At 39.0% G+C, this 15,822-nt stretch overlaps 5 protein-coding genes and 1 non-coding gene across 10 annotated transcripts in view; 3 read left to right on the top strand and 3 right to left on the bottom strand.

Moving 5' to 3' along the window:
• The first annotated feature begins 6 nt into the window (after window positions 1–6).
• On the top strand, window positions 7–2,453 carry LOC104804149 (protein FAR1-RELATED SEQUENCE 1). The gene is made up of 3 exons (XM_010528720.1): window positions 7–209; window positions 962–1,521; window positions 1,915–2,453. Coding segments are annotated over exons 1-3 (744 nt in total). The 5' UTR covers window positions 7–208; the 3' UTR covers window positions 2,098–2,453.
• Window positions 2,454–2,930: 477 nt separating this feature from the next.
• On the bottom strand, window positions 2,931–3,874 carry LOC104803322 (calmodulin-like protein 7). The gene has a single exon (XM_010527565.1). It carries the CDS (start codon window positions 3,670–3,672, stop codon window positions 3,070–3,072), a length of 603 nt encoding a protein of 200 aa, XP_010525867.1. The 5' UTR covers window positions 3,673–3,874; the 3' UTR covers window positions 2,931–3,069.
• Window positions 3,875–6,636: 2,762 nt separating this feature from the next.
• LOC104800392 lies at window positions 6,637–10,438 on the top strand. 5 transcript variants are annotated; one of them, XM_010526538.1, is made up of 9 exons: window positions 6,637–6,772; window positions 7,298–7,444; window positions 7,671–7,707; window positions 7,791–7,891; window positions 8,286–9,225; window positions 9,312–9,356; window positions 9,467–9,692; window positions 9,866–9,966; window positions 10,073–10,438. In XM_010526538.1, exons 2-7 carry the CDS (start codon window positions 7,310–7,312, stop codon window positions 9,484–9,486), a joined length of 1,278 nt encoding a protein of 425 aa, XP_010524840.1. In that variant the 5' UTR covers window positions 6,637–6,772; window positions 7,298–7,309; the 3' UTR covers window positions 9,487–9,692; window positions 9,866–9,966; window positions 10,073–10,438. The 5 variants fall into 5 exon arrangements, with proteins under 5 accessions (XP_010524840.1, XP_010522669.1, XP_010523359.1 ...); XM_010524367.1 differs by having other exon boundaries at window positions 7,301–7,444; window positions 8,286–9,356; XM_010525057.1 differs by having other exon boundaries at window positions 8,286–9,356; window positions 9,911–9,966.
• Window positions 10,439–10,537: 99 nt separating this feature from the next.
• TRNAT-UGU lies at window positions 10,538–10,609 on the bottom strand. Its single transcript has one exon. It is a non-coding gene; the product is annotated as a tRNA-Thr (tRNA).
• Window positions 10,610–12,182: 1,573 nt separating this feature from the next.
• On the bottom strand, window positions 12,183–15,453 carry LOC104799618. Its single transcript, XM_010522545.2, has 8 exons — window positions 15,317–15,453; window positions 14,676–14,843; window positions 14,423–14,485; window positions 14,074–14,140; window positions 13,809–13,909; window positions 13,280–13,324; window positions 12,720–13,193; window positions 12,183–12,623 (listed from the first exon to the last, which is right to left on the bottom strand). Exons 2-8 carry the CDS (start codon window positions 14,802–14,804, stop codon window positions 12,453–12,455), a joined length of 1,050 nt encoding a protein of 349 aa, XP_010520847.1. The 5' UTR covers window positions 14,805–14,843; window positions 15,317–15,453; the 3' UTR covers window positions 12,183–12,452.
• Window positions 15,454–15,564: 111 nt separating this feature from the next.
• LOC104798327 (isoleucine--tRNA ligase, cytoplasmic-like) overlaps window positions 15,565–15,822 on the top strand; it is a 1,249-nt gene continuing 991 nt past the window's right edge. The window contains exon 1 of the mRNA XM_010521438.1: window positions 15,565–15,815. The gene's annotated coding sequence lies outside the window, so the exon portion shown is untranslated. The remainder of the gene's footprint in view (window positions 15,816–15,822) is intronic.

Here is a 15,822-nt window from a genome sequence, read left to right as displayed (position 1 = left end):
TCGGAAGAGGTGAAGCGCACCGGAGGAACAGAAAAGTCGATAACCTTCAGGGTCCGATTTAGGGTGGGTTGACTTTTACCAATATTGACCCAATCATCGCTCGCCACGTCATCTGGTAATCCCTGAACCCACACCGTCTCCGTCTCGCCATCGAGACCTAATCGTTTGTCGTCTCCGAACGACATATGCCGGCGGCGAATATTCCGATAGTAAGCTTTTTTTTTTTTCGTACCCTTTACTCTGTAGAATTAGAATACTCTATTGATCATTTCCGGTTTCCGGTTTTTGCTTCTGTGTGATTCAATCGAGTTTTGGTGGTTTTGGACGACGAATGCATCAATTTGCTAATATGGATTTGGGATTTTTGGCTTAACCCTGTCTGGGCAATTGGAAAGTTTGGGATTGGAGACGAAAAAGAAATGGAAGCGGGAAACTTGCTGAACTCTCGATATTTCTGCGTCCAGTGTCTTATAAAATTTTCAGCTTTGGTCTCCTCAGCATCTGAAATCACGACTCTGTAAACTCTGTTTGTATATACGGTTGATGGATTTGAGCATTCATAAACCCTTCTATGGAATGTTACGGTGCACAAAGAACCGTTTCTTCTCTTTTCTTCTTTGAGTTCTGTTTTTTTCTCTTTTTTTTTTCAGTGTTGTGAAGAGGATTCTGCAGTCCTGTTTGTATTCACTTCTTGAACTAGAGATTTTCAGTGACAGTCATGTTGTAGAGCCTATAGAGGCTGTGATTTAAGGCTTACCGTCGTGTTTCTAAGAGAATAAAGAAAATAATGGGGCCTTTCTCGAGCATTTCCGTTGTGGTTTTGTTGGCCACGTAAGGTTGTCGATGATCTAGTCTGTCAGGGTTCTTGGAATTTTTTAGAGAGGCTGCTAGGGGCTTGATAATCGATTGTTCTCCTCTTACAATGCTGAACGGAAATCATAATACAACCCCCTTTTTCCAGTGGATTTCAGGATCGAAAATGATGTTTCTGCTGGGATGATGGGATGTCCAGACGGACTAGAGGCTAACACCGTCGAGAACCAGAATGAAATTGGTCAAAATTCCGGTCAAGCAATGCTCGAGCAAGATGAAGTTCATAAAGTAGATCCAGATTCTGCAGAGAGGGATACCCCTGTAGGAGTTCCAGCTATGCCAGAGGTCCCAGCAGATGAGCCCTATGTCGGGCAGGAGTTTGAATCTGAAGCAGCTGCACATGCATTTTATAATGCATATGCCACACGAGAAGGATTCGTCATCCGTGTAAGTAAACTTTCACGGTCGAGACATGATGGATCTCCCATCGGCCGGCAACTTGTTTGTAACAAGGAGGGTTACAGGTTACCTAGCAAGCGTGACAAGGTTATTAGGCAACGGGCAGAGACAAGGGTTGGTTGCAGGGCAATGATTTTGGTGAGAAAGGAAAATTCTGGGAAATGGGTTATCACAAAGTTCGTCAAGGAGCATACTCATCCTTTGATGCCTGGAAGGGTTCGAAGGGGTTGCATTTATGATCAATATCCCGTAAGTGACTTGCTGCTTTGCCCCCTTGGATATGGCAACATATTACCGACCTAAAGTATAGATCTTCTGGTTGAACTACTCGCTATCGGATCACTGAAGTCACATATGTAAATTTTCAGTTCCTGCAACATTTGAGTATAGCAGTTTAACCGTTGTTTTACAAACAAGGTATGAGATCCATAGACATGCCGATCAGTTACTGTATGAGAATCTGCATAGACATGTTTTGTTTGTCCTAAATGGTCATAGAAACAGAAATGAACCCCTGAATCGTTGTTCCTAGTTCTTGATTGATTACTATAGCATATTCCTGTCCTGATAGATTCTTTGGCTGCTTCAGTCTAGTTCATTATTCGAAAAGGTTGAATGCTAACCTTGTTTTCCTTGACACAGAATGAGCACGACAAAATCCAGGAGCTGATGCAGCAGCTAGCAGCGGAGAAAAAGAGAGCTGCAACATACAAAAGGCATCTAGAGATGCTCTTTGAGCAAATCGAGCAGTACAATAATTCCCTATCCAAGAGGATCCAACACATAGTAGACAGTGTGAGGGAGATAGAGCAGCAGAACGTATAGTCTTTCGTTAAAAATCTCCGGTCATATTCTTCACCCATTGATTTAAGAGATAGATATGTTCTCAGTTTTTTTCCTTCAGATGCTTTTGTATCTTGTCAGATCAATTTTGCGCTGTTATTGCTTCTTTTCCCTTGCTAATCGTAGGTTTCTTTTCAAACCCACGTTTCCAAGTGTCCTGAAAAGTTTGGTTTTGATGTATCTGCAATTGATTTTGGTCAGGAAAACAGGGTTTTGTAGGACAAACACATACAGCCCTTTCATCCACCCCGTAAGTGAGATTCAAAGCACCGTTAAGATCCTCTGTAACATTTTCCTCTTCTTAAAATCTGATATACAATTTCATTTCCATTTGCGTACCCTTCTTGCTTGTGTATGAATATAAATGTTTCAATGATTATTGCGGTCAAGAAATCATAGGACAGAATGGAAATGAAAGTATATGTCACAGTTCTAAGATGATGGATGCCACCCCTGGGTTTTAGGACATGAACCAACTCTCTGTTCCAGAGTTCGGTCCTTGAGGCTTATGCTGAGCGACAAAATCTATTCTTTTTCACATAAATGGTCTTGAGCGTGCCTGAATTCCCAGTTAGAATGTTGCTGAATAAAACAGTCAACAGACCAAGTCTTTAGGGGACTTTATCGAGTTCATATACACAAAATCAACAGTATGAATCGTAGAGAATTAGGGTTCCTGTAGGCATATATGGATGTGTGGGCTGCACTTAATAGATTCTCTCTGCGATTTGCTGGATGGGTTACAAAACAATATCACACTGCTGCACATATATACGGAAAGCTGATAGGAACCCTAAAGATCTCAAGCAAGAACATAAAAACAGCATGAGAAGGTGAATATGTTGCAGGTCATATGCACTGTGCAAGCTTTTGCAGGCACATTATCTGACCCATCAGAAGCTATTTACAGAAAAGGAACAAATCGATTGGAAAAAAAAACAGAAACATCGGGTCTCAAGCCTTGAACTTGCCAAAGCCGCTACCTTTCATCATATGCAGAAACTCCTTGTAGTTAACCCTACCATCACCATCCACATCTACCTGGATGATCATCTTCTTGCAATCCTCTAGGGTTTTACCTTGCTTGAGCTCCAAGGAACCACCCATCACAGACTTCAGCTCCTCCACTGTGATAAACCCATCTCCGTCCTGGTCAAACACGTTGAACGCGTCCTTCATGCCATCGTCTTCTTCATCGTTCTCGTCCATTATCGACATGTACAACGACTCAAACTCATCCATGTCGACACACCCATCTCCGTTTTCATCGATCTTGCAGATCATCTGTGTCAGATCTTTGTCGGGTATGAAGAGGCCGAGGCTCTCTAGATAGTCGCTGAGTTCTTCTTTGGTGATTCGGCCGTCTCCGTTCTTGTCGAACATCTGGAAGACGCGTTTCAGCTCCGCCGGGTCTATTCTCGACGGAGATGGCGGAGGAATCTTGTTGGGATTGTTGGCGTCGTGGAAAAGCCTTCTGAGTTTGATGGGGATCAGACAGAGGAGGCGTGAGTTGAAGAGATTGTACAGAAGGAAAATTCTCACCATTAGTGGGGGCATAGTAAAGGGTCAAGCTTTTCGATTCTCCTTCTTGAGCTTCACACGAAATCTCAGAAACAACAACAGAAGAAACGAGGAAGAGAGATGTTGAGGAGGCGTTTCTGTGAAACTGAGAACTTTGGTCGTTTCTTTCGTTGTAGAGAAAAAACTTGGAAAGGAAATCGCATCTCCATTTATAGGACGATGGAGAGAGAGAGAGAATACACTGCAATATATGTTGGAGAAAACAAGATTAAATATACACAATATTCTCATATATATACACATATACACGTACATATATACAAATATATACATATGTACATGTATACACATATATGCTTATACACATGAACACATCTATACACATACACATGTTTATACCTATATATACACATACATGTATATATAGGTATAAGTATATGTATATGTGCGTAGTTGAGTGTATTTACGTATACGAATACGTGTATAAACATATATATATATTGTGTGTATATATGTATTTAAGCATATATAGATATATATATATATATATATATATATATATATATATATTATGTGATGTTTTTTAGAAGATGGCGTTGATATGACGATTTTTCGGCGAACCATGTAAATACTAAATTTAAAAGTATTTTACAAATTGATATATTTTTCAAAGGTTTATAAATTTATATATTTTTAATAGTATTTATTAAATTTATGTATTTTGATGAGTTTCTCCCTAAAAAAAATAAACAATAGAATATCATGGTGTAAACATGCCCGAAAACGCGTGAAGAATAAATTCTGATTAGAGAGAATCCATTAAATTAAGTAATAAATTTGTCAAAAACGCGTGATCATAATTGCGGCTCTCTTGGGGTTTTGTCTTGTGTCCCGGCCGTTTTACTATTAGATTTATATAGTTAATTGTCGGCTTCATCCTATGAATCTTTATTTTTTTTTTCTCTCTTTTTTCTAATTATTGTTGTTTAATACCAACCGCAAGAAAATAATTTTGTATAATTTCATATTGCCTAAAAAATCTTATATTTACAGAAATAGCCAAGGTCCAAAAAGAGCAAAGATGAATACGGTATAATACATTAGTGACTATGTATGTATATATTTTACTAAAAAAATGGCTTGTATTTTTGAGCTTCTAACTTTTTTGTTTTCTTAATTTCCTTCATTTGAATTCCATAAAAGAGAGAACAAAAAAAAAATGAACAGCAAAAACATAAAAGAGAACATATTATTGTTATTATTGCTAGCACCTCAAAGTTCATAAAAGAAATATGAGAATTTAATCGTTATTCTATAGAATTTGGTAGCTCTCTCATTTAAAATAAGAAATTTTTTTCCCGGAAATATGTAACTTATTTTCTTTTACCTTCCATCTCATAATGATTGACGTTTCAAACTATTTTTTTTATGTTACTAAATGATTGTCATTTTAGTTTTTTTAGATAATTTTTTTAAAATAGTTTTTAATTTTATTCTTAATAAAAGCTAACAAAATTTAATAAATTATTAATGATTTTTGTGTTAGTGAAGGGTATACAATACTTTTTCTTTATTTTCTTAGAAAAAAGCAATACGTTGGTCGTTGGCGATGTTAACGGATCTTGGAATCATTGTAATTTGTGTCGTCGTTTCACCATTGGTGGACTTCCTTACACGTGTCCCTTTTAAAAAAAAGTGTGCAAATGTATTTTTTTTTTCTATAGTCGATCACATGCACATTTGTCTTACAACGAACAATTTTTTTTCCCAAATTCATGAATGATTAAATTGAATTTTCTAATGTCAGTGGATAATTTTTTTTTTATCTAATTAGTTTTTCGAAATTATCAATCTAGGAGTATTAGGATCAAATTTTATAAAAAAAATAATGTGAATAATTATCAAGTTAGAAAAATTACCAAGATTCCATTCCGATCAAATATATCCTCGCAGCATTTTTTATATTCTTTGGATCATGGAATTTATCATCACATAATATATATATATATATATATATATATATATATATATTATTAACTGAGTATCCTAAAGGACCTAAACCAAGGATCACACTAACACGGGACCGATACACATAATATATTCTTTATGGTTTCTTCTCATTAATATTTCATAATATTACTAATATTCTAGCAGGTTTATTAGCTTAACAAGATCCAAGACTCTTTGACTTGTATTGTGCTTGTGCAGACATTAGGATTGTCTTCACCTCATGCAACCTTAGCACAAAGAAATTTTTTGTTTGGCAATCACAGTCTTTCGGACGTGGTGATAAACCCACAACTTTGTGTAATAATCTGTAAATCACGTGAAATAGATAAACCATCCAAAAAATTATAGATTCATTCGAGTGTGAAATCAAATACATACTGTTTTGAAAAATCATGAACTCTTTTGCCACTATATCAGATTCCGAAAGATCCTTCACATATTGAATTATATATATATATATCAAGAGATTTGTGGAATATAGGACCGTGTTATATTATTAATTTGACCAATTAATGTGCATAGATAGATAGATATAGAATCTACATAATTCCACTAAAAAACTATAAAGTAATCCAATCTAAACATTGACACTAATGCTATTAAAAATACAATTGCATAATAGATTTCAATTTAAATGTTTATCATAGAAAGTATCTGGTACTTCAAAATACCTAAACAAAATTTTCAAAACCGTTATCACCAACGGTGGGATCGATTATATATAAAATTCTTTCTTTGCATTTACTTTTTTTATATTAATGATTATCGATAGTAACCATTATATTTATACATAATATTATAATAAGCAGTGATACAACTAAGAGACCATATGCTATATGGTAATCAAGTGTAGCAGTCCAAATAACAAAGCATATGTATATTGAGACAAGCCGCTTAATGGGCTTACATTGGGCCTCATAAGGCCCAAATTATTCTATATTTTCAGAATTCGTCGTCAGCTCGATTTCTCCTACAGATTCAAAAGTCAAATTATCGGAAGTGGCTTGTTTCGTCTGTTCGGTCTGGTCTGGTCTTTCCCCGTACTCGCGGATTTCAAAAGCGAGTTACTTTTCCCAGAAATTTTCTCTCTTTCTCGGCAGAATTCCCGGAAAAATCTCCCCATCAGGTAAAACTCACTGAAGTTTCCCATGGAATTCGTCGAACGCGTCTTTTACTTCCAAACTTTGTTATGCTCTTGATGAAAACGGTTTAAGCTTGTTCGTTTTCTGTTCAGTTTCTTCTGGGAAATGCAACTGAAGGAATTAAATTGAAATTTCTATGTTCGTTTATTGGGTATGTTTCGGTGAAGTATCTTCGGTAGAGGTTTCAAAATTCTCTTGCCTTCGTTTCTTCTCCAGTACCTTAGCTAGGATTATAGATATAGCGAGCGTCAGGTAAACATTTTCTTTTCCCATTCGTGATTTATCCGTTAATTTATGCTCGGTAATCGGTTCGTTGCTTCAGGAATTTCCAAAGGTTTGAAAGTATGAGCAAAGGTTGGATTGTCAATGTTTGGTTTTTCATAATGTTCTGTCTGTTCTCTTTGATCCCAGTTTCAACTTTCAAGTATCTGTTCACTACGCTGCTTAGTTGAATGGTGTCCATTGATCTGTTTTCCAATCTGGGTTTACTTCCTTTTGAAATGATGTAGTAGCGGTGGAAGATGGTGAGGAAAGAGGACGTGGATTTCTACTGTAGCTTCTCGCGTAAAGAGCTTCAAAGTTTATGCAAGAAATATAACTTGCCGGCTAACAGGTCAAGTTCGGACATGGCTGAATCACTGGCTTCTTATTTTGAGGTATGCCTTTGCCCCCGCGGCGTTACTAACTTCTTAGAATTAGCTGAGGAGAGATGGAAATTGTTGCATCTTCACTCGTAGGGATGAATTGTAATCTGGAATCATCAAGATGCTTTTTTCGTGTTTTGCTTATCGAACAATCAACATGTTCACATGTCCTGATCTATCTCAACCGGTTTTCTTTTTCTGGCAACTGATTTAATCCTGTCATGTCATAAAATTTCAGAGAAACAGTTTGAGTGGAACAGGGAATGCGAAAAAAGGTCGGTTAATCTTCTGTTGGCTGAGTGTTTCTTGCTTTTAGGTTGAACTATTCATGAAGATTAATGTTTGTGTATCTGTGCAGGTTATGATGATAGTAAATTGGAAAATATCAGAGAGGTTCATTCTCAAACTGCAAGGGCTAGAGATACAGGCTTTACCCTTGTGGATAAGACATATTACCAGGTTTGATTCAACTTATTGTCAATCGTCTCTGCGCGTAAATATGATTTTTGGGCTACAATTTGTGCATCACATCTATTTGCACTGCTTCTATGGTATATGCATTTCCTGTTAGTTTACTGAGGCCTGAGGGCTACCTTGTTCCTTCTTCTAGTCTAGGAAATGAAAATACTATGCATCGATGAGTTTGATAGAGTTTCCTATTATTTTGTTTTGTTGACAAACTCCTGAGAAACACTGAAACATGCACTATTAAAATAGGGATATCATGGTTTCGTTCTTTATGTCAGATCCTGCACATCTTCGTCATCGTCCCCAATGTCCTTTGATGTTTTTTTTTCCCGCTCTTTTGCTTTGTAAGTTTTGAGGTATCCTAAATCTCGTCGTGGAGTTGCAGGAAATGCATGGTGGTTCTGTTGAATCTGCATGTGCTCGTCAATTTATCAGGAGTTTGAATGAAAAAGGCCCAACAGGAGATTCGGGGAAGGATCTTCATCGGGGAATGGACTGTTGGTTAGAAAATAGAACAACAGAGTTAAACACAGATGAACGTCCTCAAGAAACTCATTCCCCACGATGTAGAACGTATTCCACGTTTGAGTTTCATGTCAGTTCAGAAGAGGGTATCAACCTTTCAGTTGATCTAAATTTCAACCCATCAGACTGGATCAATAGTATGACAAATGAGGTCCGTATATGTAATAGCATCCGTTCCAAGAAATCTCGACTTTCTGATGAGGGCACCGATTACCATACAGAGAGTAAGAAACAAAAAAGTGAGTCCCCTTTGAACGTAAATCCTGGGTTAGGCAAGGATGGTCCTGCAGTGGAAGAATCTTCTATAAGCCTGCCATTGAAAGGCAACAGTCAAATACCACCCGATCATCAGCCCAGCGGTGGAGGATCTTTAACGTCAACCGTGATAGAGCCATGCAGCACAAAAAGAGATGCCTCGGACAGGTATAAGGAAGACCAAAGGCATAATTTGTACATACCTGATCCTGATGCTTCAGCACCTGGCCAGATTGTCTCTTGTGCTGAATTGTGTAGTAACAGTTGCTGCATGGTTTCACTTGAGTTGGACTGTGTTATGTCTCCTGGAAAGAAGACGGCAAGTGATTCTGTTACTGTTACTGCAGAATGTCCAAGTACTCTTGATACACGAGATAATCTGATGGGTGAGCTCCCTAATGAAATTTCGGAGAATCCATCCCAAGAAAGTCCTCGCAAAGTTGGAAACTCGAGTACTGTTACTCCTATATGTCCAGGAGGAGGTGGTTCTGAAACATCATCATCGGAAACAACGCCCTACCGGCTGAAAGCTTCATGCTCTCCTTGTAAGACCAGTAGATCCCCAAATCTGTCTGAATCAGAGCCCGTCAAAGATACAAATGCAAAAGCTTATTCCAAATTAATCTTCCAGTACAATGCAGGCAAGAACTGTTTGGCATCAAATGTGGCGGAGCAGGTGGGTTCTACTCGTTCTCACCCATTTTCTACCCGCAGGAAACCCCATATTTGTTGGTTTTATGCAAAAGGATACCATTGTTGCTTCATCTTTCTCATTTTCCCCTTCAGGAAAAGAGCGAAACCATTAATGGGCAGGAGCCGACAGAGTTACTTGTTTGAACATCCCGCATATGGAACATATTTTGCAGTGACAGAAGAATGGCTATTTACTTCCTTCCAGATTTTCTCCCAGTCAATCTTTTGGTAAAAACCTGATTAAAAGGAGTAAAACCTGATATAAAGATGCCAAGGAATCACCCTTCTGGCATAAAGATGTGTGCTGCTGCTTTTGGAGGTATGCTTTTAGTTTTCGTTATATCATATAGATCCTATAACCATTGGATTAGAAAGGAACCCGTATGGATTTTACTTCAAAAATCTTTTTCATTCACTTCTTTTGGCTACTTTGATATTGTATGTTCTAGTGTGACATGCCGGGTTTCATGACTGAATTTGCTCTGCTTCTAGGATTCATTTATGGCCTATGAAAATAATTTATTCAAGTTCAATCAGATCACTTCTGACTACCAATGGGTTTCGCCATGACAGAAGCCAGAAGTCAGTGGGCTGTAAGTATGGATGGAGATCTTTGCCTTTTTTCTTTTCCATGTCATTTTGAGATCCGACCAAGTTTAAGAACCAAGAATTCTGTGTCTTTTGTTACATCATTTGCAGAATATGTGCGGCCATAATCCTACAATTGCCCTTTGTCCGTAAACTTTTCAGAAACACGAAAAAACCCTGTGGAGAGTGTATTTTCGGCGAGGAAATTTCCGTGCGAGCTGGGGATTAGCCTCCAAAAACTTGCTGCATGTACCACAGCAGTGGAAGAAATGTAAAAAAAAAAAAGGCATGTACCTGAAACGTTTGTAGATGTTCTTGACTCCTGTATTGTGTGAATCCTTAGAATGGCGATGTAAGCTTTGATGTTGATAGTTTAATTGCAGGACCCTCGTGACATGTTTTTGTTGCCAAGAGGAACTTTCAGAGTTGTGTTTATATTGCATGTAATAAGATCCTCTGCTATAACACTTACAGTTACTCATAACGTCAGAAACGCCATTGATGCTTTCCCCAAAATGCTTCAGTATCTGAGGATCAAAAAAAGAGGGGAGAGAATGATAAATAAAACCAAAAACATGCCCTCACGCAGGATCGAACTACGGACCTTCAGTTTACAAGACTGACGCTCTACCACTGAGCTATAAGGGCTTCTGATGGAAATTTTAAAATATCTGACTTATTACTAACTTCTCTGAGAGCCAAAATGCCCTTGATGGTGTAGCTTGCTTCAGATTCTCTCATGGCTTCCATGCCTCCCTGTAAGGGAGATTTAGTCACAACGAAATACCTTTGCAAACATTAGGGAAGACGATTTGAAAAGGCGGATCAACCGTAAAAGAAATATCCAGTTAACACACACAGTAGACGGATAGGAGGGTTGGTCGATGGAGCCGATTCCATGCAGAACTGTTAAAGACAGCAATCAAGCTCATCTTCCCATCCTCCTAATGCCCTGAATTGCCCACTGCACACGGAAACCATGTTTCTCAACATTGGCCAGAGACGAGACATGTTGTAAGAAAGCCGTGCTTTCACAAGCATGATGCTGACGGTTAATGCTTGGCATCAACTGAACAAACCCCACGATTGAAGTCGAGTTCTTTGCCTGCAACAACACCAGGGCCCGATTTCTCTGCAACCCATCGGCGATGATGCCTTTGGAAAGGAAATTTGATTAGAACAGTCGATCATATTAAGAGCAGAGAAGAGATGATCGTCTTGGGGCAGCGGAACAACGTCCAAAAACTGATGGAAATTTTAAAATATCTGACTTATTACTAACTTCTCTGAGAGCCAAAATGCCCTTGATGGTGTAGCTTGCTTCAGATTCTCTCATGGCTTCCATGCCTCCCTGTAAGGGAGATTTAGTCACAACGAAATACCTTTGCAAACATTAGGGAAGACGATTTGAAAAGGCGGATCAACCGTAAAAGAAATATCCAGTTAACACACACAGTAGACGGATAGGAGGGTTGGTCGATGGAGCCGATTCCATGCAGAACTGTTAAAGACAGCAATCAAGCTCATCTTCCCATCCTCCTAATGCCCTGAATTGCCCACTGCACACGGAAACCATGTTTCTCAACATTGGCCAGAGACGAGACATGTTGTAAGAAAGCCGTGCTTTCACAAGCATGATGCTGACGGTTAATGCTTGGCATCAACTGAACAAACCCCACGATTGAAGTCGAGTTCTTTGCCTGCAACAACACCAGGGCCCGATTTCTCTGCAACCCATCGGCGATGATGCCTTTGGAAAGGAAATTTGATTAGAACAGTCGATCATATTAAGAGCAGAGAAGAGATGATCGTCTTGGGGCAGCGGAACAACGTCCAAAAATGATCCGAAAGTAATCCATCGTCTCCCTGCACTCTTCCTTGTCTGCGACCGGAACCACCGTATTCGATGATCGTCTTGGGGCAGCCAAACAACGTCCGACCACTCCGGTTTCCGGCTCAATGGAATCATCTCCCCCTCTTGGTCGAAATATATCTCTCTCTCGCTACATTGAAGACACTAGGAAGCAAAAAGCTACATTCTCTGACATCAGTTAAGAAATCCAGGATATTTTCAGATTTGCCCCGAAACTTTCCTTCCTTGTAATATTCGACACTGAAATTTGGAATTTGAATCTTTAGACCCTTCTCAAATGATAAAGTCCCACCAATGTGTACAATATAGCGAGAACGCATATACGAATACACACACAAAATACGAAGAGAAGACAAGGAAAGTATCAGATTGCCGTATCAATATACAACTGAAAATCCAAAGGATTTCATAGCAAAACAGCACAGAGGAAAGGTAGGTAGTAGGTACACAATGTGAGCCACAATTCCTCGTAGCTGAATCAACAATTTCAAAAAAAGAAAGGGAAAAAAAATTAAAAGAAGCAGAAAACTTTCATGGATATTACATTATACAGATGCTCTGTTTAGTTAATGTAAGCAAATCAAGGAAACCATGGTGTATTGTTTTGAGTTCAGTACCCTACTTGAGGAAGAATTTCCAGATGTCTCTGTCGGCTGTTTCCTTCACCAGATGAGCTCCGAAAATGGCTTCTTCATCAACCAAGTTTCTCAGGTGTCTTGCTCCACAGTTGAACCCGACATAGTGTTTCTTGGTGGACAAGTAAACTACTCCATATGGTGGTCTCACACACTGATTCAGACACATTTAACATGGACCACCATTGGTATGTTTTTCATATTTCTGTCTCTTGATTCACAACGGTGATTACAGTGAAAGAGAACTGACCTTCTTTATGAGGGCATATAGTTTCTTTAGAGAGGTGACAGAGTAGGGGATATCAGTCATCAAGATAATGTCGTATCCACACTCTCCTTGGTCCGTTTCATTGGCTCTTGCCCATGCCCGACTGCCTGAAAGTTTCCTTGAACGTCTTGACGAGAAATCCTGTTGTCCAATCGCACTCCCGTCTTGGCTACTACATCCATCCATGAAGTCCTCCTCCGAGAAGCTCAGGTTCATTACTGTGGTTGGCTCAGAGACATCGTTTCTAACTATGGACAGGACGGTTGGAAGCTCTTCCCAGTCTCCTGCATAGAAACGGACAGAAGCTGACACAGATTGTCTGGATGGTGTAAGCGGGCTTTCAGGCTGTCGGCTCTGCCTGTCCCTGGCTTGCTCAAGGTTTGCCAGGACATTTGGTATTGTTGTACATCTCACTGTTTCGGCATTGAGGTCTTGAAAGTGGACCGTAGAAGCACCCTGAACAAACCACGATATTGGGTAGGAGTCAGCAAATTGTGTAGAAGCAAGCAGTGAATGAAATGTTACAAGATAAGCCCACCCACTTTCAAGCAAGCGAATATCCCGGGAACTCCATAACCACAACCTAGCTGTTGCCATCACCAAAATCGTAAAACTATAAGTCAGCATACAAAAAGTTACATGAAATAGAATACAAGTTGTTTGTTATCATGGAACATGATTGCAGCACAAAACCTTCCAAAAAAAAAAACTTGAATAAGAAAATAATAGAGAGAAGAAAATTCGAGCTGACGGAGTTTTTCCGTGCCAGGAAAACAATAAAAATCGTGACAAGACTGACGGAGTTTTTCCGTGACAGGAAAACAATAAAAATCGTGACAAGACTGTGAAAAACGTAACTAAGAGACATTTTTTAGAAAGATATATAAAGTAAACTAATCACTACCGAGCAGTTATTTCAGTAGGAATACACAAATATGAGATCCACATTGCTGCTCATCCAAAACCAAGCCCGGCTAATTGCAGAATGTTACATGCCAAAGGAAGATAAATCTACGTGATTAGCATTACTTTGCAAGATATGAAGGTGCAATACAGAAGAGGAGGCACTACCTCAAGGACCCTCTTGCCCCTGAAGCTCAGTTGTCCATCACGAATCTCGTTTTTGAGGACACTAAGAAGATCAATAGAGCTTTCCCAACTTCTAAGAGACGCTGAACAGTTACAATCATAGTATTAAATAAAAAAACAACATTGCCCCAGATGCAGATGCAGTTCTATACTTTTGATGACAACTCATAGATCTTATCCATGTTTCAGAAGCCCAAGTCATCCCAAAGGCAAGAAAGATCAGAATGCCAATATGTGAAATGCATACCATCATGTTTTAGTGGAGTAATTTCTGCAACAGAGAGCCCGATTATATCAGCAACACTTACTTTCCCCTGCAAGAAAATAATGGATGCAACATTTAAATGAAGAAAATAATGAATAATGACTCAGATGCTCTTTCCCACCTCCATATGAATAAGATAGTAGATCTTATCTAAGCCAGCATTATAATACCCTACAGCATCATGGTACCTTCCCATCTATTTCGCACATAATGCTTGGACAAAGATTCTAATAACAAATTCGAACACTTTCCTCCCAGGCCTCAGGAGGCAAACTGGACGCATTAACACAAAAAAACCTTAACTACCCTCAAGATTAGAGTTTTGAGGTACCTTGAATATGTGTAACCCTTGCACGTCCATGTTCTCCCCCGAATACTTGTATGGATGAGCTGTCTGTGGAAGAAAAACAGGAGCATTTTTAACAATTCAAGTTATTGCAGCTAACCAACAATGTACCTGCCTCTTCCATTCCCGAAATGCGAAATCATCAGCTTCAATGGAGGGCATTTCTTCGTATATCTCAATCAGATAATGGTTATGAACTTCACTACGAAGAACTCGTGCTATGTTCATGATGACAAACCTTAGAAGGTACAATCTCAACCGCTGGTGTTGGAAGCTGCAAATCCCTGTCTGATAATGTAGACATACTGCCACGGTCACAAGGCACCAAGCCAGGCAAGCATTGCGCGAGAAGAGACGGTGCACGCATTTTAGTCCCAAATCTCAGCTACCCTTCAGCAGTGACAACCTGAAAACATCAAGCCTCTCTGAGCAACCTCATGTCATCCCAAAGCCCTAAACCCCAAACCTAATAACACCAATATAGGCATCACCATTTTCCCATTATAGAAACCTAAGCTGATGTAATCGTATGATAAAGCCATTGGTCTAAATATAATTGTAACATATACAACTCCAAACTAAAGTACCCTATCATAACCACGATTCAGAACCGACCCAATGGGTAGATCCACTCAAATCATAGAATTGAACCACACCCATAAAGGCAAACTCAATCATAAACAGGAAAAAAGAAGAAGACGAAAAAGGTAGAAAAACAAGAATCATCAAAGTTATCAAAGAACATTAATTCAATTAAACTTAACACCAGAAAGATCAAGCTTCGGATTCCATATCACTTCCAAACGATCGATTGCAAATTTGAAACAAACAGCAATATCCAGTAAACCCAGAACAAGAAGAAGGATTGATGTAACTCACGGGTTTTTTCAGACAATGAAGAAGGTGATCAGCTAAACAATCCTCAACACGAAATCCGACTCAGAGGAAATGATTAGATTCTTCTCTACTAAATCTAACAATGCGCAAATCTAGGAATCAACATGTCTGAAATTGCTGAGCGGAAGAGATCTCTAAAAGCTTGAAAGTCAAAAAAATTAAAATTAAAATAGAAATTAAAAAGGAAAGGGAGTTGGGCGAATAAAGAAGCTTCGGTTGAAACTTTTGGAGACATTTGGGCCTTATAGATTATGGGCTTGTTCACAAATAAGGCCCATGCAAGCCCAATATGAAATCTAAGAAGAAATGAAATGAATGAAACCCTATTCACTTCTTCGTAGTTTCAGTTTCAGAGCTCGAACTCCTTCCTCTAATGGAAGTTTTCTTCAGCGGAAACCACTTTTAAGCCCTCACACCTCAAATCTCGAAATCCTAGGGATTTTCTCCGCCATGGAAGAAGTCTCCGAAGGAAAGGAATTCTCTTTCCC

Source organism: Tarenaya hassleriana, unplaced genomic scaffold, assembly GCF_000463585.1.
Source record: "Tarenaya hassleriana unplaced genomic scaffold, ASM46358v1 Cleome1, whole genome shotgun sequence".
Lineage (NCBI taxonomy): Eukaryota > Viridiplantae > Streptophyta > Magnoliopsida > Brassicales > Cleomaceae > Tarenaya > Tarenaya hassleriana.
Note: the sequence above shows the minus strand (reverse complement) of the source record. Positions and strands in the feature narration are given on the sequence as shown.